At 39.4% G+C, this 21,960-nt stretch overlaps 1 protein-coding gene and 1 long non-coding RNA gene across 5 annotated transcripts in view; one reads left to right on the forward strand and one right to left on the reverse strand.

The window, feature by feature from the left end:
* Positions 1-21,960, forward strand: part of LOC309696969 — a 137,028-nt gene that overhangs the window by 11,347 nt on the left and 103,721 nt on the right. The gene's annotated exons all lie outside the window — the stretch shown is intronic.
* Positions 3,678-21,441, reverse strand: LOC309696957 (mitochondrial carrier homolog 1-like). 3 transcript variants are annotated; one of them, XM_082518513.1, is made up of 13 exons: positions 21,345-21,441; positions 21,016-21,168; positions 16,012-16,096; positions 15,822-15,928; positions 14,028-14,087; positions 13,065-13,122; positions 11,386-11,437; positions 11,195-11,254; positions 11,010-11,103; positions 6,360-6,407; positions 6,207-6,274; positions 5,261-5,336; positions 3,678-4,632 (listed from the first exon to the last, which is right to left on the reverse strand). In XM_082518513.1, exons 1-13 carry the CDS (start codon positions 21,360-21,362, stop codon positions 4,567-4,569), a joined length of 945 nt encoding a protein of 314 aa, XP_082374639.1. In that variant the 5' UTR covers positions 21,363-21,441; the 3' UTR covers positions 3,678-4,566. The 3 variants fall into 3 exon arrangements, with proteins under 3 accessions (XP_082374639.1, XP_082374638.1, XP_082374640.1); XM_082518512.1 differs by having other exon boundaries at positions 14,028-14,090; XM_082518514.1 differs by lacking the exon at positions 21,345-21,441 and having other exon boundaries at positions 14,028-14,090; positions 15,822-15,923; positions 21,016-21,129.

A 21,960-nucleotide genomic window follows, 5' to 3' on the forward strand; every position in this document is an offset into this window, starting at 1 on the left:
CATTCACCTGCAGCAGTAAGCAGCTTAGTGACGTCAGCACTAAGTGGATCTTAATGAGCTGCTGAGGTCCCAGCAAAGCAGCACTATCATGATGTTGACATCCTAGGGCTGAAGTCTCAGAGCTGTAATACATTCACTGACTGATTTAGTCTTAGATGCATTTAATAAGTTAAAAAAATGAAATTATTCACACATTTTTTTCAATGTACATCTTCTTATAGATGATTAAAAAAATGTAAATACAAATTAAATTTAAAAAAAAAACCCTAGTGGGGGTTGTCTCTTAAGAGGATTGTTGGCCCACTATTAATCACGAGCCTCGTCACTTGAGCCAAGGAGTGAAAAAGGCGTCTGTAATGATCACCTGAGGTTTCAGGTGAAAACACTGTGAGACCTTGCCTCACCCTGTCATGTGACCTATTAAGGTCAAAACTACACTGTAAGTGGCAGACAGCTGGTGTGGTCAGCCGCCGCGCTGTTCAATGATGGACACTCACAGTGGACACAGAGGAACTCTTTTACTCTTCCATCTGTCTTTTATCTAATTTAGTGAACAGTTCAGATAAAATAGTTACACGTAGATGCTGAAAATGACAGCCTCAGTGTTGAACATACTGTGACTCACTTGGCCTCTCTCAAAGTGTAAATTAGCCCACCCACCTCTCCGATCACACTCTGGCTCTCGTTCTGATAGAAACTGAATATTTAACAGTGTTTCCTGAAAACCGTCTTTTGCATAATCACTTCTTAATAACTTTAAATTTACAATAATGAATTACACTGCAGCGGGGAATACATTATAGGAGATGTCTTTTTGAAAGTGCTGTAACTGAGTGTATGGATGTAATCCCTCCAGTGTTATCTTCTTCATGTGCCAACACAGTGCAGAGCAGCCACCTCAACTCTGCTCTCACAGAGGTCAGCTGTTGTGTTATTAGTGTTACATACATCTGGATACTAACAAAGAAATCCACAAATCACAAGTACTTGACTCCCTGGTGTAACTCGTAAATACATATCTTGAAAAAGATAAGATGGGAATAACCCCGGCTTTGTTTTCAGAGCTTTAGCCAGGCTGACAAATACAGAGGGCCATGTGTGCCAAAATGAATTAAATAAATACATCATGAAGTATTAATTAAATATGGCATCAATTAAAGTATATATAAATAATTAAATAAATATCAGTTAATTTTATTATTAAACATTTAATTAATTATTAATTCATATTAATGAATATTTTCTAGTCTAGAAATTAATGATCTAATCTTCTGGTCAGTCTAACAAGACAGACTCCATGTGTAAAACTGCTCCAACGTTTTTGGAGATGTTCGTTCCCGCTAACATTCAGCTCAGTTTTCAAAACTGCTGCTCCTCACTTCTCAGTGGAGGTAAAACCCAAGGTTTAGCATTTTAACACCTGATTTGTGTGTTTTTTGTTCAATGAGCAGTATGACCTGAGACTAAACCACAGTATCACTCCATCACACGGCAAACACCCCCTATCTTATGGATGTGTAACCCTGTGAAAACGCTTCCTGTTCAATAAAATAGGGCTGGAAGTGAATTTAGTTTCTTATGAAACTATCTTTTCTTATTGGACAAACCTGTTGAGATTAGAACTTTATAGATTTGGCACCTTAAAATCTTTTCAATCATTGTCACACGGATCGAGGGCATCTGTCTCAAAGTGACATCTGTCATAGTCCTGGTCATCTGCAGCAGTCACCCTGGATGTATTTAGGACCTCCTCAGACGTTCGCCAGGTCGTCAGATGTTCTGTACTGCTAAATCGGCCTCTATGCTTGCTTTAAACTCCTCGTAACTTTCTGTGCTAAGTGTTTTGCTCCTTGTGTCTCCTGTCACCGGTGCTTTGGATCACTCCCCACGCTAACCTGTTACTTCCTCAGATTGTCTGAAGCTGGTCTGCTATCTGCTACTACTCACCTGCTGCCTATCCACTGCTCACTGGAAATCCAAAAAGGATCGGAAAGATCACCTACCTGCCCTACCTTCACTCTGAACACAATGGGGTGATGCAGGTGAGACTTTGGAAAGAACGCTTCATGTCTCTTTGAAACCAAAACAATACAATTTGACAGCTTGTGCAGCTATTTGAAGAGCTTGGGAAGCAGGAGTGCTGTTTTGCTGTAAAGGCAGCCATCACAACACTGTCAAATGCAAAAAACACAAAGGTGCTGAAACCCTTAAACACTGTTGTTGTCGTTATTTTCTTTCTAAGAAGAACCATGGTCGAATGACCGATGTCACGAACTAGTCTCCAGTCCTTGACATTGTCCGTGTCTGGGTCTCGTCTGAGTATTATTCTCCAGCTTGTGATTAAAAACATGGATATGAAACACCATGATGCAAACAGCTTATTATTTATTATTATTTGACTCTGCTTCTGCTCTGCTCATGCCAAACTGCTTTAATAAAATATCCTGTAATATCCACCAAAGTCTAAATTGTAGACATTCTCCTTTTAATCATTTGTGAAACAGCAAACCCTGAATATTCATCCTCAGTTTAAATAGCTCCTACAGGTTACTGGAGCCTTTTAAAAGTTACAGAACCTCAGGGCCTGCTGTTCAGGCCACTAAACTGGGCCCAGTTAATTACCAAGTGCACAGGTGTTACTGGCTTTTTCTTTTCTTAACAGACGAGTCAGGGTAGACGACTGGACAACAGAGGTAGTAAATGTTGGGCTCCATCAGGCTCTATACTACTTACTGTTCAAGTCCCACAGGATCGCAGACACACTCATCCCCCTGCCTTTCCAAACGCCTTCGATGCTTGCTCCCTCTTGGGGAACATGGCGGGTCTGAGCCCGCGCTGGAATGGTAGCGCTGGGCAGGATGGCTGCTGCGTTGCTTCGAACTATTCCTCACCCCCTACCCAACCCTGTGGCTTGTCACGTCTTCCATAATGTTGTGCTGTGGACATTCATGTGCTTCTTTTTGTGCAGAGGAGTTTTTTCGTTTCCTGTTCTCATGCTGTCCTCCCAGGAGCCCAGCACAAGTAGAGGTCTCTTTTTTTCCTCTTGTACTTTCCCATTGTAGTGTATATTTCAGTGTTTTTTTCTGTAACGCTACCGATCTCCGACCTGTAACCCCTTGTGATAGGTGTTGTGTGTGTGTGTGTGTGTGTGTGTGTGTGGGGGGGGGTGTCCCATTTCACTGCAGGGCAACCTGCATGTGGCGAATAAAGTCTTGATTGATCAGAGGTTGGGACTTTTTAAACAGAGCCGTCCTGTGTTGGGGGAACACTACAGGCGTAATTTATTATCAGCTCTGATGTTCTGTAGCACTCAAGCTCGCAACCTTTATTACAGTGTTTATATTACAAAGCCTCAGAATATCAGGCTGTTAGAAAGCTAATGAATAGTTAATTTAAACTTACCTATGGATTATCTGCTCATCACTGTAAAACCTCATTAGTTCAGAGAACTTCAAAAAGTATGTAAACTTGTCGCCTTAGAAAAACGGTGAGTTATTTATTCATGTTAAAAAAAGTGGCCCAGGCAATGAACTATTCTTTACTATTCTATTATTCTATATCTACTATTCTATATCTAGTAACCCTCAATATGTTCTTATTTACTGCTTAAGATTGGATCTTAAAGCATCAGTATACAACTTATATAATATTTCACATTTTGAATATGAAGTGAACACTGTTGTGGCAAAGATTTTATTTTTTATCAATAAAAACAGGCAGGTGGGGTTGTTACTAGAGTCACACACATAAAGCAGAATTCATTTATCAGTCACATGTATCAGCGAACATGGACGCTTTCAGAACTAACAGACTGTTAACAGGTTTTTAAACCACTCGATTGGCAGGTTTAAAGGTTTAAAGGCTGACTGATAAAAAAGAAAACATTGTACAAACTTCATAATCATATTTCTCCGTTTTATTAGACTCTGGTATATATAATATCTTGAGCTTCTTGACTTTCATACATTTCTCCAACCTCTTTTAAAGAAAATATTTTTTACTTAAAAAAATAGCATTACCTCTTTACTCAGTTTGCAAGAGCAACATCAAGAAAAAGACAGAGGTTTTTAATTGCAAAGAAACTGAAAACAGATCATCTGTTCAGCTGCAACACTGGAGTGGATTAATAACATCTAAAATCAAGCAAAATGACAAGTTTTAAAACAACCAGAGATGTTTAAAGTGCTGCAGACTATAGCAGAGGTACCAACAAACATATTGGTGCAATTTGGAAGTACTGTTCTCACTGCAAGTCAGTCAAATAAATCATTTCATGTGAGAATCATTTCTAAAATGTCTTTGTGAGTCTCAGCAACAAAACGGTGCCCATAGTTGGTGCATTGTTTGGAAGCAGGGAGGAAAGGAGTAGAAGCTGGTATAATCATAACAATGAATGTGCTTCTCATACTTCAAAAAAGGTTCTGCTGCTCCAGCTGTCTGGATGGATACAGCAGGCTGATGACATGGATACAGCAGGCTGATGACAAAGGAAGGGATCGATATCTTTGGAAAATGTTTCTGAGCAAAAGGTGAAGAACATCCCAGCAGGTGGTGGCGATGACCATGTTAGTCCTCGATGGAGGTCAAGGGCACTCGGCGGAAAAAGAAACTGGATCCTCTAAAGAGGTGACCCTGGCGTGAGGGAGACAAAGAGAAGGAATATAGGAAAATATATAGTGCACTGGGGAACTCCAGCTCTGGTCTTCTGACTGGCTTTTGCAGTATGCTTTGCCTGAGCAGAGAGCATAGGCCTGTACACGTCGCAGTTCACCCTGCTACTTCTATCAGCAAGTGACCTGTTCCCTTGGCATCCATACATGCACATGCTGCATCACTACCTCCACCCTATTTGACAGGCAGTGTCCTGCTTACTCTCCACTATCCTACTGTAGTGTACAAGTGGTTTCCACTTTTTTGTGAACCCTCTGCATTTATCTTCACAAAGGTGTTTCTTGATTATAGATTTTGACAGTGATAGACCGACTACCTCCTTTCTTGACATGGCTACATACTGTGAATGTTTTTTCTGATCTAAGGAAGAATTCTACCTCTTCAGTTGTCTTCTGTGGTATTTCAGGCCTTTTGGTGTTGCTGAACCAGCCAGTGCATTCCTTCTTTTACAGATTGTTAATTTGAACATTCCTAAAGCTTCTGCATCCATCAGCATCTCTATTACCTCTATTTTGAGTTCCAGTGAATTGGTCATGGAATAATAAAATGGCATTAAGGAATCAAATGCCATGTGACATAGTGAGTGTACCTTGTTGCTCAGGTGATTCCAGCAGTGCAGCCAGGAGCTAAAGACGGGCGACAGAGGAGGAAGTCCTGCAGCCAGTCTGACAAGACAAAGCTCAGCAGTCAGACTGAAGCATCAGCGATTATTTTGCAAAAAAATATTAAAAGCATATTTACTGTAAACATAATAAAGACTTTAATGTAGCACAAAAAGCCCCTGTTCTGGAGACAAACTTCAAGTGTAAAAATGATGAACCATTTATTGTATGAGCCTCACATTAGTCAGATTTCGAGATCTTTAGTGATTTGGAAATGCTGTCAGACTCCAATCAATGCCTACATGGTAACACAAGAGCAGTTCATGGAGGAATCTGTAAACATATTTAAAACTTTAACTTTTGTTATGAGCACTGGTGCTTGTCCTTTGTCTACCAGTGGTCCTTGAAATATTTCTACAACTTCAGTTCTGCTGAAATTATTGGACATAACCTGGAAAGCACATACTAAAGCCCTTCCTTCGTAGTATATATATATAAATCTAAGCTGCTAGAAAACATGTATGTGGCAGTCATATGAAAAACAGGAAGTTCCTCATTTAGAATTTCACCACTTTGTTCTTAATCATTGTATGAAAAAAATCTATGAGATCAGGAATCCAACTGCCATCTGATTGAAATTACCCTTAAAAAGTTATAAATGATATGAGCTCCAGTTTCTCTAATCTTTGTTGACTAAATTTAACCTTTTCCAGAAGGTTTGTGCAACTTTTGTCTTTTTATTCTTTTGTATTCCACAGACCTGCAATCACAGCATCATGTTTCAAGTTGGTGAGAGAAAAAAAAACAATCGCTGAAACCATTTAATATGAGTGCGATAAAAAGCTAATTATAAACCTTGAAAGAGTCTACGGCATCAGGTTTAAATCAATATTACATTTTAAGTTCATAACTGTGTTTAGCTTAATGACTCACCCACAATTGTTTACCACCATAAGATCAGCAACCAGCATGAATGGATATGTAAGGACACTTACTGCAATCTAATGAGGCACAAAACGCACACTGCATTATTACTGAATTATGACATACAGGAGAAACCTTTCATGGTCTGAAGAGAGAACTTACGCCCATCACAAATTTAGTGTAGCTTCTCACTGCAGAGGCCTGACTGAACTGCAAAGAAATGTAAAGAGAGGGGGAAATGTTATTGAAGGAATTTACATGTTTCCAGAAACTAAAACTAATGCACTTAAAGTTCAATAGTTACAATCGTTTGTATAATAAACAACAAATTACCATGTAAGCATATACAAGTGTCTCTGAAACACCGGTATTACACGTTTTCTTTCATTCATCATTTTCGTTTTTGGTGTGTGAGGGTGATGGGTTTGTGTGCTCCAGTAATCCCAGAAGCTTTGTTGTCAAGTGCAATTTGCTACTGGTAGGGTCTTCGAAATCAAACTGGTCCTGGGTGAGGAGCCAGACACCCTACGCAGTATAATAAATCTAATAAAGGTTCAATGTAGCCTGCTCGGGACAGGGTCAGCGGGGATCCTACCCTGTCACCAGGAACAGGATAGAGGCTTATGGGTGAACGTCTGCTGGCCAAGCCTGAGCTCACAGCCTGGCAAGGATCAGCATGAAAAAGCTAAGTGGGTTTACTGTGGGACCACCACTCTCACAGGATGGGCTGCAGAGGAATGAAATATTGATAAGACATATGAACATGTGCATGGTACCCGGACACTATAGATCACTGGATGATTTTGTAATCAATAAAGACCAAGGAATTGACCTCAGGGGCAGGATTGTATCATGGCACAGATCTGAGGGTGGCTACAGAAAGATTTCTGCAGCACTGAAGGTTCTAATGAGCACAGTGGCCTCCATTGTCCGTAAATGGAAGACGTTTGGAACCACCAGAACTGTCTGACCATGTCAATCTACATGATCTGGGTAAAAGGGCCTTATTCGGGAGGTGCCCAAGTACCCATTGGGCACTCTAGTAAAGAGCTCCCAGCATTGCTCTGTGGAGAGAGGAGAAGCTTTCAGAAACAACCATTCCTGTACTCCAAGTAGCCAGGGTGAAGCCTACTTCTCAGTAAAAGACACATGAGAACCTGCCTGACTACTGTGTGAATGTCTGGCCCTGCCAGAGCCCAGACTGAAATCTGCCTGAAACCCTCTGGAGAGAAATGGCTGTGCACTGCTGCTCCCCAGCTGAGGTTCCACAAAGGAGAATGGGAAATAAGCTGCCCAAAAATAGGTATGCAAAGCTTGTAGCATCACTCTCAAAGAGGCATGAGGCTGTAATTGCTGCCAAAGGTGTTTCAAGTATTAAGCAAAGGCTGTGAATATTTAAGTACTTGTTATATTTTTCTCTTTATGAATATAAATTTGCAAGAATTTCAAGCAATTGCTTTTATAGGTTATTGTATTTAACATTTTGCAGTGAACAATGAATAGGGCTGTAACATGACAAAATGTGGAACAAATGAAGCTCTGTGAATACTTTCCAGATGTACTGTATGTATTATAGGAGACATATATAAAAATGTCTGAGTAATGGGTAATTAAAAAAATAAACCTATCTGGTAAAATGCAAAAGACAACTAGTATATGAAGCTAAAATTTCACAGCAATCCTCATAAACTACCAGTAACAAGTTTTAGAACACCACATTTTCAAGTTCTTTATTGAAAATTACGCAGTTTATTGTCTGATTGCACTCTGAAATGAAAGCATAGCACAAATAAGTAATTGGAGTTAAAAAAGAAATCATGGAATCAGTTTATAGACCAAAGTGTATTCTAACCTTTAACCCATCAGAGTAGCCTTCTTTGGCAGATATAACAGCTGAAGACAGTCGTGGCTTCTTTTTACAATAGAAATCAAATATTCTCCCATATCTGTAGCAGAAGTTCCCATAAACGTGGACCTTGTAGGTTGCTTTGCGTTCACTCTTCTGTCCAGTTCAAACCAGCTCGATGGGGTTTAAGTCTGGAGACTGTGCTGGACTCCATGTTTTCAAGCTCACCACCTTGTTCTTTGTTCCTGAGGTAGTTCTGGCACAGCTTGGATCTATGTTTTGGGTCTTTATGTTGCTGTAGGATGAAGCCTTGACCAACTAGGCTCATACCAGAGGGTCCTGCATGGTGCTGCACAATGCTGTGGTACGTGTTTTGGTTCAGGGAGCCTCTCACTCTGTACAAGTCACCGACCCTGGATCCAGCAAACAGCCCCAGACCATCACACTTCCTCCTCCATGTTTGACGGTTGACACCACACACTGTGGAACCATCCTTTACCTACTCGACCACAAAGATCCTGTGTGATGAACACAAGGTTTCAAATGTTGATCCATCAGTCCATAATACCTTCTTCCAGTCTTCAGTAGTCCAATGGTGGTGTTTCATGTCCCAGCCAAGCCTCTTTGTCTTATTCTGACGTCTGGCTTTCTTGCTGCAACTCGTCCTGTCAAACCTGAAGCTCAAAGTCTTCTCTTCACAGCTGAAACTGAGACTTTCTTACGACGACCACTATTAAGCTGTGCTTGAAGCTGTTGTCCTGTCAGCCGCCTATCACACAGCTGTTAACTCTCAGAAACTTGTCCTCTGATTGAGTCGTGTCTTTGGGTCTGCAGACCTCTTCCTGTCAGTTTGTTTCTGAGCCTTTGGATGCTGAAGGAAACTAAACTCACTGACACCTTGACTTTCTTTGCAGTTTCTCTGTAGGACAGACCGACATTTATATGAAGGTCTGTCTCTCTTCCATTGTTAATCACCTTTTTCTCACCATTCTTGTACCATCACACTACTTTCTGTTCAACTGATGCTTTCGAGCGTATGGTACCACAGTGTGTTCCAACACTGCTTAATGGTCTGCATGTATCAAGTGTGCCTCTTCTGTATGTTGTTTATTTGCAATAAGGCAACTTTGTCATTAGCCTAGCCCAGGCTTTTGTCTAGCTGGTGATGATGATAATAATACCTCTGCCATAAACACTAGCTTAGCTTTTTGTCTATGAGACTATCCACTTGTTAAGTGATGATGTAACAACCCTGCCTCTGGGTCCAAACTCCTCCTTTTTTAATGCTATTGTCTTTTTCATGTATTGTAATGCTTTGTATTTTGTTTTAATACAAACAATACTAAAAAAAACCCTTAAAAATAATCTATGTTCACTGTAGGCCTCTCTGCTTTTTTATTAGCACTATTCATGTGCACTGCATTTTTAAGCTCAGTTTTTAAAACCTTACGATGTAATTAGAATCCATGGGCTCACAGTCCGCTAGACGCCAAATATTTGAATGTTGAAATTTTAAAAAAAGAAAAGAAAAGAAAAAAAAAAAGGACTCTCAGACTAATAATGGATTGCATTTATATAGCGCTTTTCGAGATCCTCAAAGCGCTTTACAATTCCACTATTCATTCACTCTCACATTCACACACTGGTGGAGGCAAGCTACAGTTTTAGCCACAGCTGCCTTGGGGCAGAAGCAAGGCAGCTATATCGCGCCATCGGCCATTCTGGCCAACACCAGTGGTAGGTGAAGTGTCTTGCCCAAGGACACAACGACCAATACGACCAAGACTTACAACCTTCCGATTACAAGATGAGCTTCCCAACCCCCTGAACCACTCGACTAACTAAGACTTCAACTGTTACATTAAGATGAGAATGTTTTGTTTCTTGTATTATATTCATAGTGATAGCAGAGCTACAACTTTTAGCTGTTTTTATAAATCCTTCAGTCAGAACATGGCATATCATTTTCAGTGAGATAACTTTCTTTGAACCTTGTGAATCCTCTTTTTCATGGATGCCTCAGTGTTAAATTTGATTGGAACATCTGGGAGAACAGCCAAACCTATCATTTTATAGAAGATAAAAGACCATTTTTAACTCTTTAAAGAAGAGTTTTGACCCTGAAATGGCTAATAACGTCAGATGTCAAAAATATATTTTTCTATAGAAAGCACTCAGACATAGAAAAATGTACTTGTAAGATTGTGTGTGTGGAAATGGGCCAAGTGGAGCAGAAAAGCACTATATAAGTGCAAGTCCATTATCACATCAGGATAGCCAGTGTCAACTTTAAGAAAATATTTTGTGTTTTGTATGATTAGCAGCATTGGCCAAATAGATTTCTAAGATTTGCAATCATTTATATAAAGTTTAGATTTCTTTCTAAATTAAGTGTTATAATATTCCGGTGTACTTCCGGGCCTTTGCTCCGTTGACAGGAATCTGGTCTTATTTTGTTGAAGGGATACAAATTGGATTATATTAACAGATTTTAAATTATGACAGGAATTTTAAAGTTTCATGAGAGCTCTTTTGTTTGTCACATTGTAGCTCTTACGGTATGTTTTTGAATGTACACAGGAAATCTTTGATACCACATGAACAGGATAATACGTATAATACAGAGATTCATCTGTTAATCTGTCAAGTGTGCAACCTCCCATTGTTTAATCCCCCTTACTGCACTGTACTGTCCATTACACTTGAGCCACTTAATGTTATCTAATTTTTGCATTTTGACTACATTTTAAATTCTGTTTTTTTGCTTTGTGGAAAATAAGGGCGCTCTACCTTCTGAGGCACAACCTCAAAGGTAGGCGTGGCTCAGGAGGTAGAGCGGGTGTTGAACATGCTCTTCAAGTGCCCACCTAGAACATACAATAGTTTTCCTAATAAAAATACAGTACTATTATAAAATTATATTTATTGTCAAAGCTTGTTGAAATAGGTAAAGGTGACAGACTTACACTTTCATCCACAGCATAGGTGTTAATAAAGTGAGCCAGGAGATTACAACACCACAGAAACAGAACCTCTCCCAGGACATGCGGTATGAGACCACTGCAAACACACAAACACTGCTATGATGGTTGGAGGTGAAAGATCACGATATCTGAGCAGGACAGACTGTACTAATAAAAGCATGACTCACACATAGAAGCCAGCAACTCCTTCCTCCTTGAAAATCTTGACCATACAGCTGAGCATCCCACTAAAAATCAGACAGACCTTTAATATCATCTTGCTTTTTTATGTAGATGTGAGTGTAGAATGTTTCTTTTAATCCACTTTCTTCATCTACAAAACACTTGTATGAAATTTATGTATAAACCAAAGTCTTACCCATACTTGACTTCTCTGCCAACAAACTGAGCCATGCAGCGTACCGACATAACTGCCAACGCAGAAAGGTTTATCAGATCATTTCATTCAGACAACATAACACTTTCATGAGGACTGGGAACATGCTACATACTGTAAACTGCAAACAAAGATTGATGCCTCAGAATAGTTCAATATGTAAACAAGTCTGTTAGTCCAACATGAGATTCCTGCTTCATGTGACGACTCAAATCACTACCTTCACATTTTAGGCCACTGTTCACAATCAGGCATTAAAAGGAGTTACAAATTTTCAATGCACGCAGTAAAGACAGAATTCAATTAAAAATACTCAGTGTTGGGGAGTAACGGAATACATGTACCGCCGTTACGTATTTAAAATACAAAATATGAGTAACTGTATTCCGTTACAGTTACCGTTTAAAAAGGTGGTATTCAGAATACAGTTACTTTGTTGAAATAAATGGATTACACTGCGGTACTTTCCTGTTTCATTTTGTCGCGGGTCAGGACTGTTTGGGTTTTGTTTGACAGCTACGGTCTGTTGTTCCAGGCAGCAGCGTTACGGTTGCCATGGTTACAGGGTTACGCTCTCTCTCTCTCTCTGCGACTGTGTGCTTCCTGGGTGAGAGAGCGCCTTTTCGTTGTTGTTGTTGTTGTGCTAAGCTAACAGGCAGAATGCTACAAGCATAGCTCTAAAGAATGTAGCATCATGGGCAGTGTAGTCCGTGTTGCAGGGAGAATGGACTGCCATGGGTCTGTGAGCGCAAGGAGAGAGAAAAAGGGGAGTGGAAAGGTACGAGTTGTCATCGAGGAAAAACGGGAGCTGGAAGCATGTAAATATAATAATAACCACTTCAGCCAAGAAGAGTGCCTGACGAGCCCAGTTGTAAGTAAGCTATTAAGACTCGACTGTACACCGTGTTCGTGTTTTCCTCCGAAAACAATAAGTTCCGTTGGAGCAGCCTTTCAACGCCTCTCTCTGTCTCTTGCAAGAAAAGTTGACCCACACAACAAAGTAAAGCTATTTTTCGGCTACGAGCCGACAGGGACCCCGCCGTATTAGTCAGAGGTCCCTTTACTACAGTTCGGAGTCGCGGACCTTCAGTAATAGTAATAAATCACAGCAATAGTACATTCACGTTGTTGTAAAAAGCATGATAATATATTAAGTAATCCAAAGTATTCAGAATACGTTACTGTCATTGAGTAACGTAACGGAATACGTTACAGAATACATTTTGGGGCATGTATTCTGTATTCTGTAATGGAATACATTTTAAAAGTAACCTTCCCAACACTGAAAATACTTAATCAGTAGTTAAAAACAACAGAAAAAGAACACAGTACTTTTTTTAGTTATACTGACGACACACATTTATTTAGATTACAGTCACATTTTAATCATATGTTGACAGAGTGCTTTGTTCTATAAACTTTGAGCACTTTATCTACCTCAGACCTACAGTCACTTTAGACTCACAAACATGCGTCTCTTTAGATTGTGGGCGGAGCCACAGAACCCATTGGACGCTCAGGAGCTGGAGTTCAAACCAGGAAATCTCTTCCTGTAAGGTGACTGCAGCACTATTTTATTTTACTAATCTCTGCCTAGCTTTTTTTATTTACTCAAAAGAAATGTTTCATGGCAGAATAAACATTTCCGGTTGCTGACATACCATGAAAAGGATGGGTGGCTACTCTGGACAGGCACTGGATGATCATCTCATGTGAGGTCTGGGAGACAAAGCAATGTAAAGAGAACGTTTTTCAAAGCCAGAAATAGCAAGACAATGTCTACAAATATCCTCTGCTTTCCAGATTTTTCACTTGATCACCACTTGCCTGTCTCAAATTTGCCCAGAGAAATTCCAGGGAAAATATAAGAACTTCCTAACAGGAATTATGCACAATTTCTGGTCCCTACCAACATTTGGTTTCTCAAAAAAGTATTTTAGGGATGAAGGTTGTTTCTAGACACTTTTTGGCATTTTTTAAGGAACATAATCTCTGATGAATCCTTTCAGGACCTGGTTGAAAATCTGCCATGAAGAATTAAGACAATTCTGAAGGCAAAAGGAGGTCCAACTCGCTTTTGGTCCATTTACGGTCCTGCAAATGACGGCAGGTTTCCCCATATATAAACAGTATAAAGTTATAAATATTACATTTTTTTATAATGACTATAATTAGCACTACTGACGGACAGTGGGCGTTGAGGTCATTTTTCTTGATCATTAATTTGCAAATTGGGAAACCAATGGGAAACCTTAAAAACCAGGTCCAGTAGGAAGTAGTGGAAAACTTGTAGTAACTAGTTCTAAGATGTTTTGCAAGGTTTTTATTTTGTGGCATGATACCACATTTCAGGTTTTACGCTGTGCCCTCACAATTTTCTGGAAATACATTGATTAATCAAAAAGGATCCAATATTGTTTTCAAATAAAACCAAATCTATCAGTTACAGCATTTGATACTGATCATCATTGAACCATTTACCCTTTAAATTTAGGGCTTAAATGATTTTCAAATCATCGTATTCTGTCTTTTTCACAACTTATGAATAAGGAAACATTTGTACATCAGTTCAGCTACACTCAAAATGAAAGAAGTGAAGAACAGCCCTCACAGAGTTGTCTCACCTCTTTGACCACTTTCCTGAGTGAATTCTGCTGGTCGCCGTTCTTAAACAGGACGTCTATCTGCTGAACAAAGAACTCCGATTACCCTTCAAAACACACTATTGTGTAATCAGATATTTAAAGAACATAACATTCATCGACAACATCAATCATCTACAGCTCCACCTGCACAATCACTTAAAAACCCAAGTTTATTTTTGCAGAACCACAAATTCTTATGCATGTTTTAAATAAAATCATATGCGTGAGCACAGTGATTACACTTTACTGCCTGTCATCTCTCAAAGGCCTATTCAAGCACATCAGCTGTTCTTATTTGTAACTGGTAACAAATAAACAACATGTAAGTCCTTTGAACTTCACTAATATTTTGACTACAAACTGCAGCAAGATTACAGAAAATTACAGACCATGTTTACATGAAAGGCAAAAATGAATTAATTGATAATAAAAAGGAATTGAAATTGATTCCTATTGTAACACTTCTGCTATCAAACTGTGCCCTGGCTGAAAATCCATATGTTACAGCAATGTGACAGCAGAGGATTATTATCATTATGAAAATTCACTGAATGGGAAAAAGCTTTGAATGTGCTTTTGTCAAAAACTGAACCAGTAATGACAACAACACTGAGCAGCAATAAAAACCAAATTAAAAATATTATTTAAAGAAAAAAAAAACCAAAACATTAGCACAACATTGGCATGAAACCTGAAATAACTTGTCCTCTGTCAGGACATCACAACAAAAAGGGAACACAAACACTGGAAATGGCATCCCACTGATTCAGGAGACTTTCCTCCAGACAAAAGCAGCCTGCAAAGCTGGGAGAGCTTGCTGTTAGTGATTCATACAGGAGAACGATAAAAACCCAAGGTTTCTATTCAACACTGAATATTATTAATTTAGCTTTAATAATAAGGTGGCAGTAAATAAATCACTTCCTGTTCGAGCTGTTTCAGCCAATTACAGATCATTGAGACCACAGGCATGTCTCGAGTTTTAATCATCTTAAATTCCATCCACAGGTTTTTGGAAAACAATGACAATTTCATTTCATTTCATAAAACTGTACTTGTGTTAGTGCAGTATAGTGTCAGACGAGTGCCTGTAATCTTCACACACTTGGCAAATGCCTCTTGTTTTAGAGGCATTTAAATACACAGGGCAAAATCTTATTTGCAGCATGGCCCTGCTGGGGCCACATAAATATAAGCACAGTGACCCTGTGCTGTATCTGAAACACTGTGACGTGAAACATTCAGCAGCATGTTAAAGTAATAATTCAGTAACACTGCAGTATGGGAAAAGTCAGAGTGTAGTGTTTATACGTATTCGTTTTTAATACGAAGGCTGGTAAGGAAAGTCTAATATCAGCTGTTTAACAGTTTGGTTCCCACACTCTGTGTAAAGTACAGAGTGTGCCCTCATCATTGGCTATCATCATTGTGCTTCTGTATAAGCCTTTGCAATAGAACATATAGAACATATGCAGCTCCGTTTTTGTTCTTTATCTTTCAGATTTTAAAGAGTTACAATCAATACAATACTCCAGCTTGTCCAGGTTGAAATCTAAAGATAACAAAGGGAATTTTTAACAGTTTTAACAGTTTAATGTTAAGTTCAAGTTGAATCACAGAGATTCTTGATGGAGGTCACACTGTCAGAACTGCTAATTCAAATGACTTATACAGGCACCTCTGATGGATCCAGCTATAGAGAAACATCTGCTTATTCATCTTAGCAAGAAGGGTTGTACCCTTTGTACCATCTTAATCTCATTTCCTGCTTACCTGTTTAACTTTGCTCCTCACCACAGTAGAGATGGCACTGGATACAATACGTGGTGAGAGGCCACGAAGAAGTCCTCTCTTTCCATCCACCTTCACAATATGCTGCGCTGAAAACAAATTCATGTCCTGTAAAATGTTCATGCTTTGTCCAGTTAGACGATAAGTCATCCATTAATCCCACTTCACTCACCATAAGAGAGAAAGCCGGGCAGGTATAAAACTCTCCTTCCAAACATAGTTGTTCCCACAGTCGGGGGAAGAGGCTCATGTCCCACCTGGAGACAACAGCAGTTTCAATTAAACAGATTCTCTACATGACCATTTTCTTTTATTCAACTACAGCTTCGGGTGTTTGCTTTCCAAGAACAGACTGGACGACTTAAACAACTGACCAAAATACATTTAAATCATTATTTTAAATCAGTGACAGACAGAACAATTCAGGTTTTGAAAAACAGACATAATGAGCCAAAATGAAAGAGTAAAAAATGTAAACACTGAATGAGATGAAATTAAAGAAAGATGACCATCTCAGCAACGTGTCATCAATTTGCCTTTTGGAATAAAAACGCCGCCCTCAATAAAAACCAGTTTATCTGGATGTGCTTTTGCTAATAGTAAATCAGCTTTATTCTTAATCAAGACATAAAACAAAGTACACGTCTGACTAATATGTCAAATGAGAAATGGGTTGAGTATGAAAATTATTCTCATGGCTGGATTTTTGCAGACATGATCCAGATTTGGCCCGTGCAGATTAGCGTCTGCATACGACTGCAGCAGTGTGACTCTGAATCAGGTGTTGAACCATAACACATGTGTTTTTGCTGATAGTTAATTATAGCTTAAAGCTAATCAGAGTCTAATCAGGTGTAGCTTTGACCAATATCATGAATAAGAAAATATAATCTATAACAATGATTCCAATCACAGTCCTCTTACTGAGAAGCTGTGTAGAAACAACCTTGGAAAGTAAGTGTTCATGTGTGTGTGGAAAAGATGTGACGTGTGTGGGAATGAGTGACACCAACGAGGCACTAATCTAAAAGGACGTCTGACTTCTTAAATACAGTGTGTAAGTGTGCTGTGTATTCTGTACAAATGTTTGTGTGCGATCTTCTCTGCTGCCTCGATCAGCAGAAGGAAATGGGTGGATGGAGGTTTAAACTTTGGTTTATATCAGCTATGTGGAAAAGTCAAACAGATAGAGAGAGAATGATAAGGGTGGCTGATCAGTTGTCAACCACATGACTGGATGTCACAATGGGTGAGGCCAGATGTCACCTGAGAAGCTGTGCCATTCTGTAACAGAGGTATAAAAATTAGGTGAAGAAGAGATTCAGGGTTTATCCCTTTGTCTTCTGCAAGATAAGCAGTTAAGCTGACTGGAACAGTTCACAGTTGAAAATTCCAGCAAAGACACTAAAGGGATGTTGGGATGCTGTCCACACTGTGAACCTGCACACTGGCTTGTTTTTGTTTTTTACCCTTTTGCTTATTTTTCCGGTGTTAGATGAAAGAATCCGGGTTTGGGTTAGGATCTGGATTTCCAATCAACACGGAACAAAAGGATGAGTACATCTTCAGATCCAGTTGTGCTCACTGTCTCTCCAACCTTCTTCCTCACAAGATCTGAAAACTCAGCATTAGCTCAGAGTGGGTTCATTAGATAATCTAATTCAAGGGATTTAATCAGAAAAAAAACTGTTTGACACTGCTTTGCAAAGTTACACACCAATTCAATATTCATTGTAGTGACCTCCAATTGATGTGATCAGTGTCATTACTGCCAACATGAATTATGATTTTACTGAATCTATATTTATCCTGAACCAGCAGATTCATGTCTCCTTCATTGTCATCTGCTCTGACGCCAGAAAGACGATTAAAGCAGAATCACCAATAACTAGATAAAGTGTAGAACAACTAAATTTGTTTTGCTGTTATTTAGAGGCAAAAATCACAATAAAGGACCAATCATGTTAAGTGATGTGGTTTACAGATGACAAGCTAGAAGAAAAATCAGTGTAAAATTTCCACGTTTTTGGACATCAGTGTGCCAGAACAGCATGTTCACATTAAAGTCTGCACTGAAAAAAACTTAAATAAATCTTAAATACAGATGGTGAAGAGAGCTGTTGGGCACATGAGTTCAAAAATATTTCACAGGCGATCGCTGAAATCTAATGACTGTGAGGTGTACAGTCTACAGTCCTATCAAAAGTTATGGAATCACCAACCTTGATTTGAATAAAGTAAAACACAGTAAAAACTCTGAAAGCACATCCTCAAACTACAGATGTGACACAAAACTATCAGTCCACGCAGTTCAACCCAGCTGTCACAGAGTGACACCCAAAGTGCACGTTGGACAGGTCGTCCATCACAAGCATCTGCAGTGGATCGAAGCTATTTTATGTTTAAGAACTGGCTTCATTAAAGAGGCCCCAAACAAATCACATTGCTTTAATTAAAGTGAACATGAAACACTACAAGAGTAAAGGTTCATTTAGGAGACCTGCTTTCAAAAGCAGAACACGTTTAGCGCCATCTTGTGCCACATGGCATCACCGACTTGGTTGGTTAGTTCTGGCTAATAGATTTAAGTATTATTCAGAGATTATCTCTCTCATAAAATCATGGAAGGACAGGCCCCAGCACGGTATGTACCACCAACAGATAAAGGAAGTGGCCTCTGGTAGAGGATCCGAGCTTGAAGGATAGACCACCCGCAGGGGGGAGCAGGGAGTTATACACATCTATCTATATACATATACACACACATATATATATTTATTAGGGGTGCAACGATACACAAAATCCACGGTTCGGTTCGGTTCGATACTTTGGTGTCACGGTTCGATATTTTTTCGATACAAAAAAAATGTTCATGCATTTTTTATTTGTCATTTATTAAAATTATAAATATATATGTTTTAACTCAAAAGTACAGTTTTTAAATTTAACCCTAACCCTTGTGCGTGTTTTTTATTTTGACAGCGAATGCGCACCTGCGGACCACTTATGTGCAGCCCTGGTTATTTAGCTCGTCATATCGCAGCCACAGAAATTCTTTTGTCCATGAAACCATAAAGCTGCACTTTCTTTTTGCCTTATAGTCTGATTTGTCATAACTTCTCCGTTTTGTGGTAAGCTTTTCTTTGGCTGTCACTTCTTCACCCTGACCTGTCTTATTTGGCTCAGCAGAACTAAAATATATATGCTGCTGCTTTTACACACGCACTCACATAAGCTCAGCAATTCTCTGCGCGATCAACCTCTCACATGTTTAAGCTTGCTGCGGGAGATTTCACTTGTCATGTTTGCATAGTAAGCTAACGATTAATAAGACGATGTCAGAGGAATTGGTGCACAAATTATCATCACTCACCAATCAGTGCTGTCGCTCTCTATACACAGTTCGCAGATTGCAAAGTGAAAGCAAAAAAACAAGCGCAAATTCAAACGCGACTTCAATATGTCACATATTGACAGTGGCTCACCGATGCCAATGACATAATTACCCAGCTACATTTCTGAAAGAATGCAAAAGCATTGACATATATTTTTCCTACAATAGCCCGACGGGCAGGGAAGAGATAGATTTTGGTAGCCCGACTGAAAAAAATCGCTAGCTCCGGGACGTCGGGCTAGCGATATTGCGAGCCCTGTATCTGATTGAGGAATCACTCATCTTTGGAAAAGAGAGTTTATTACAGAGAAATGTCTCTTTCCAAAATAAAAGCTATACTATCCGCTTCTTCTGGGCTATATTCTCAGCAGCATAAGGAGAATCATGTGCTAACAGCTGTCTAAATGACTCGGCTAAAGTTAGTAGCATGCTTGTTGTTTTTGTCTTTGCACTAGGATGATGTCGGCGTAAATGTGCAGTCATATTCGTTGTGTTCCCACTAGTGCTTTCAGGTTAATCTCGTTGAAATGACCTTAACGCCACAACATGGCAAATCTCTGGCCAACAAGTTAATGAGCTAACTGCGCTAACACACTAGTTCACACCAATGTAATTGAGCATTGCATGGCACATCCAACATACTGTTTTACTTTAGTCCATGACTCGCTTACCTTCAGGGTCATACGTCACATGAAAACCAAAATAATTCCAAACGCCAGATCTGAATGAGGTTCAATTTGCCTGTTACAAGGAGAGCTTAACTTCTGTCTCGCTAGCTTGCCCTGCGCTCTTCCTTCTGACTATGCTGTCTGTGTTGAGCGCTCAGTGAATCTGCATTCGACTACTCCGCCTAGGCTGCACTGTCGAGCCTAGGCGGAGTAGTCGAATGCAGATTCACTGAGCGCTCAACACAGACAGCATCGTCAGAAGGAAAATTGATAAAATAAATTACAAATGTTGTATTGTTCGATACATATGCGTACCGAACTGAAAGCACTGTATCGAACGGTTCAATATCGATACGAATATCGTTGCACCCCTAATATATATGTACCTAATTATTCAAAATAGTGAAAAGAGGGTGCTTGCAGACCTTAACAAGTTGTAACATCTGGCTAAGTAAACAAAAGCATGGCCCCAAAATAAAGATGTAGCTTGTTCCAAGTCAAGTGTGTTTAAAATTTGGAGAAAATGGAAAACGGACCTCACAGTAGAGCCATCAGAGTCTTTGACTACAGGACTCGGGGCTTATAGTTTTTCCTGTCATCCAGCTTTTGCAATACATTTTCAGTGTTTAAAACAATGCTGGATGTTCATTCTAAGTTTGGAGGGTTTTACAGAATGAGCACAACAGAATGTCTTGATGCATCATCCAGGTAAGGAAATCCTAAAAAGTTTATTCTGTTCATCTGGACGTTTTAGTGGGAGAAACATTAGTGGCATCTTCAGTCTCAGCTGACTGCAGCTTTCCACCTGTATAAACAGTACATTTGTAAATGGTTCGACGGAGCAGAAATAACTGCTTAGATTTACAGTATTTTTGAGGTGAGGCTCGGATTTAAAAGTCAAACGCAATTTCGTATCGATGAGGAAAACAAGACAACACTATAGACTCTTCTGCCCATAGCGGTTATAAATGTAACCCACAGCAAGCGATTACATTTCACTGCTAAGCTAAATTAGTAAATAGAAGCATGAGTTGACATATTTCCAAAAACAGCACGGAAGCTGTATATTCATATTCAGCCTCTATGATGACTGTTAGCTAGCTACACCGGCTACCTGTATTAGCAGCTTGACGTACAGCAGCGGGTGTGTGAGGGTTGTTACACCCGCTCCCAGCAGAAACACTGCGGTGTCCACGTCCACGGTGGTTGGTGTAGCATCCTGCGCGACACCGACTGCTGGACCATGCAGGTTTTCTGGCGACTCCATCTTTAGTTACCGTGAACGAGGGAGACGAATCATTAGCGTTGTGTATCAAACAACAAAAACAACTTCCGCTTTTCAGAATAATAGTTTAAGTGGAGACGTTTTCTAGTGAGTAAAATGCAGGCGTGAGTGAGAGCAGATTTCACAACGTATTCTGTCTAAAAATAGCTATCTCTTACCAAAACTCGTGAAGTCATAAAAACACGTGCGTGTACTTCTTATCTGCCACAGCCAGAGAGCTTCCTGTCAGCGTGGACAGAGATTAACAGCGCCTCTTGGGTAGTCTGCCTTAAATTCTAGAAATAAATAATAAATATTGAAAGGCTTGTGTAGCATGCTGGTTAAAAACGTATAAACTGGTATATTTTTTCTTATAGTGCTTAATTTAATTCTGGATCTAGAAGAAGCCGATTGGACGGACTTAATCTCGCTGTTTCTCACTATTTTATTTTAGTAGCAGTATTTTTCTTTTTCTTTTTTTTCTTTTTTTTAAAATGATGCATTATTTTTTAAATATTCCTGACGAAATCAGGAACCACAAAAAAACAAAAACAAAAAACAAAAAAAAAACGTTGTATGCATATGGTCATTTCTAATTACATACATACATGACTATCAGCCTTCCATGCTTCAAAATAGCAGTGCTGTTCATGGCTCAGTCAGCTCATCCATCCATTCACTTACCTAACACATAACAAATGTTTTTATTTTTTTGTTTTTGGTTTATTTGATTTTTAAAGTCAGTTACATCCCCGAAGCAACTCAATTTATCAAATAATATGAGATCGTGCAAAA

Source organism: Aulonocara stuartgranti (assembly GCF_965226115.1).
Source record: "Aulonocara stuartgranti genome assembly, chromosome: 20".
Lineage (NCBI taxonomy): Eukaryota > Metazoa > Chordata > Actinopteri > Cichliformes > Cichlidae > Aulonocara > Aulonocara stuartgranti.

What these genes read in the sequence shown, in the direction of transcription:
- LOC309696957 (XM_082518512.1), bottom strand. An exon ending in ACACTAAATTTGTGATGGGC is followed by an intron (nt 6,275 to 6,359) that starts GTAAGTTCTCTC and finishes GTGCCTCATTAG; the next exon opens with ATTGCAGTAAGTGTCCTTAC. An exon ending in GGAATCACCTGAGCAACAAG is followed by an intron (nt 4,633 to 5,260) that starts GTACACTCACTA and finishes CCCTCACGCCAG; the next exon opens with GGTCACCTCTTTAGAGGATC.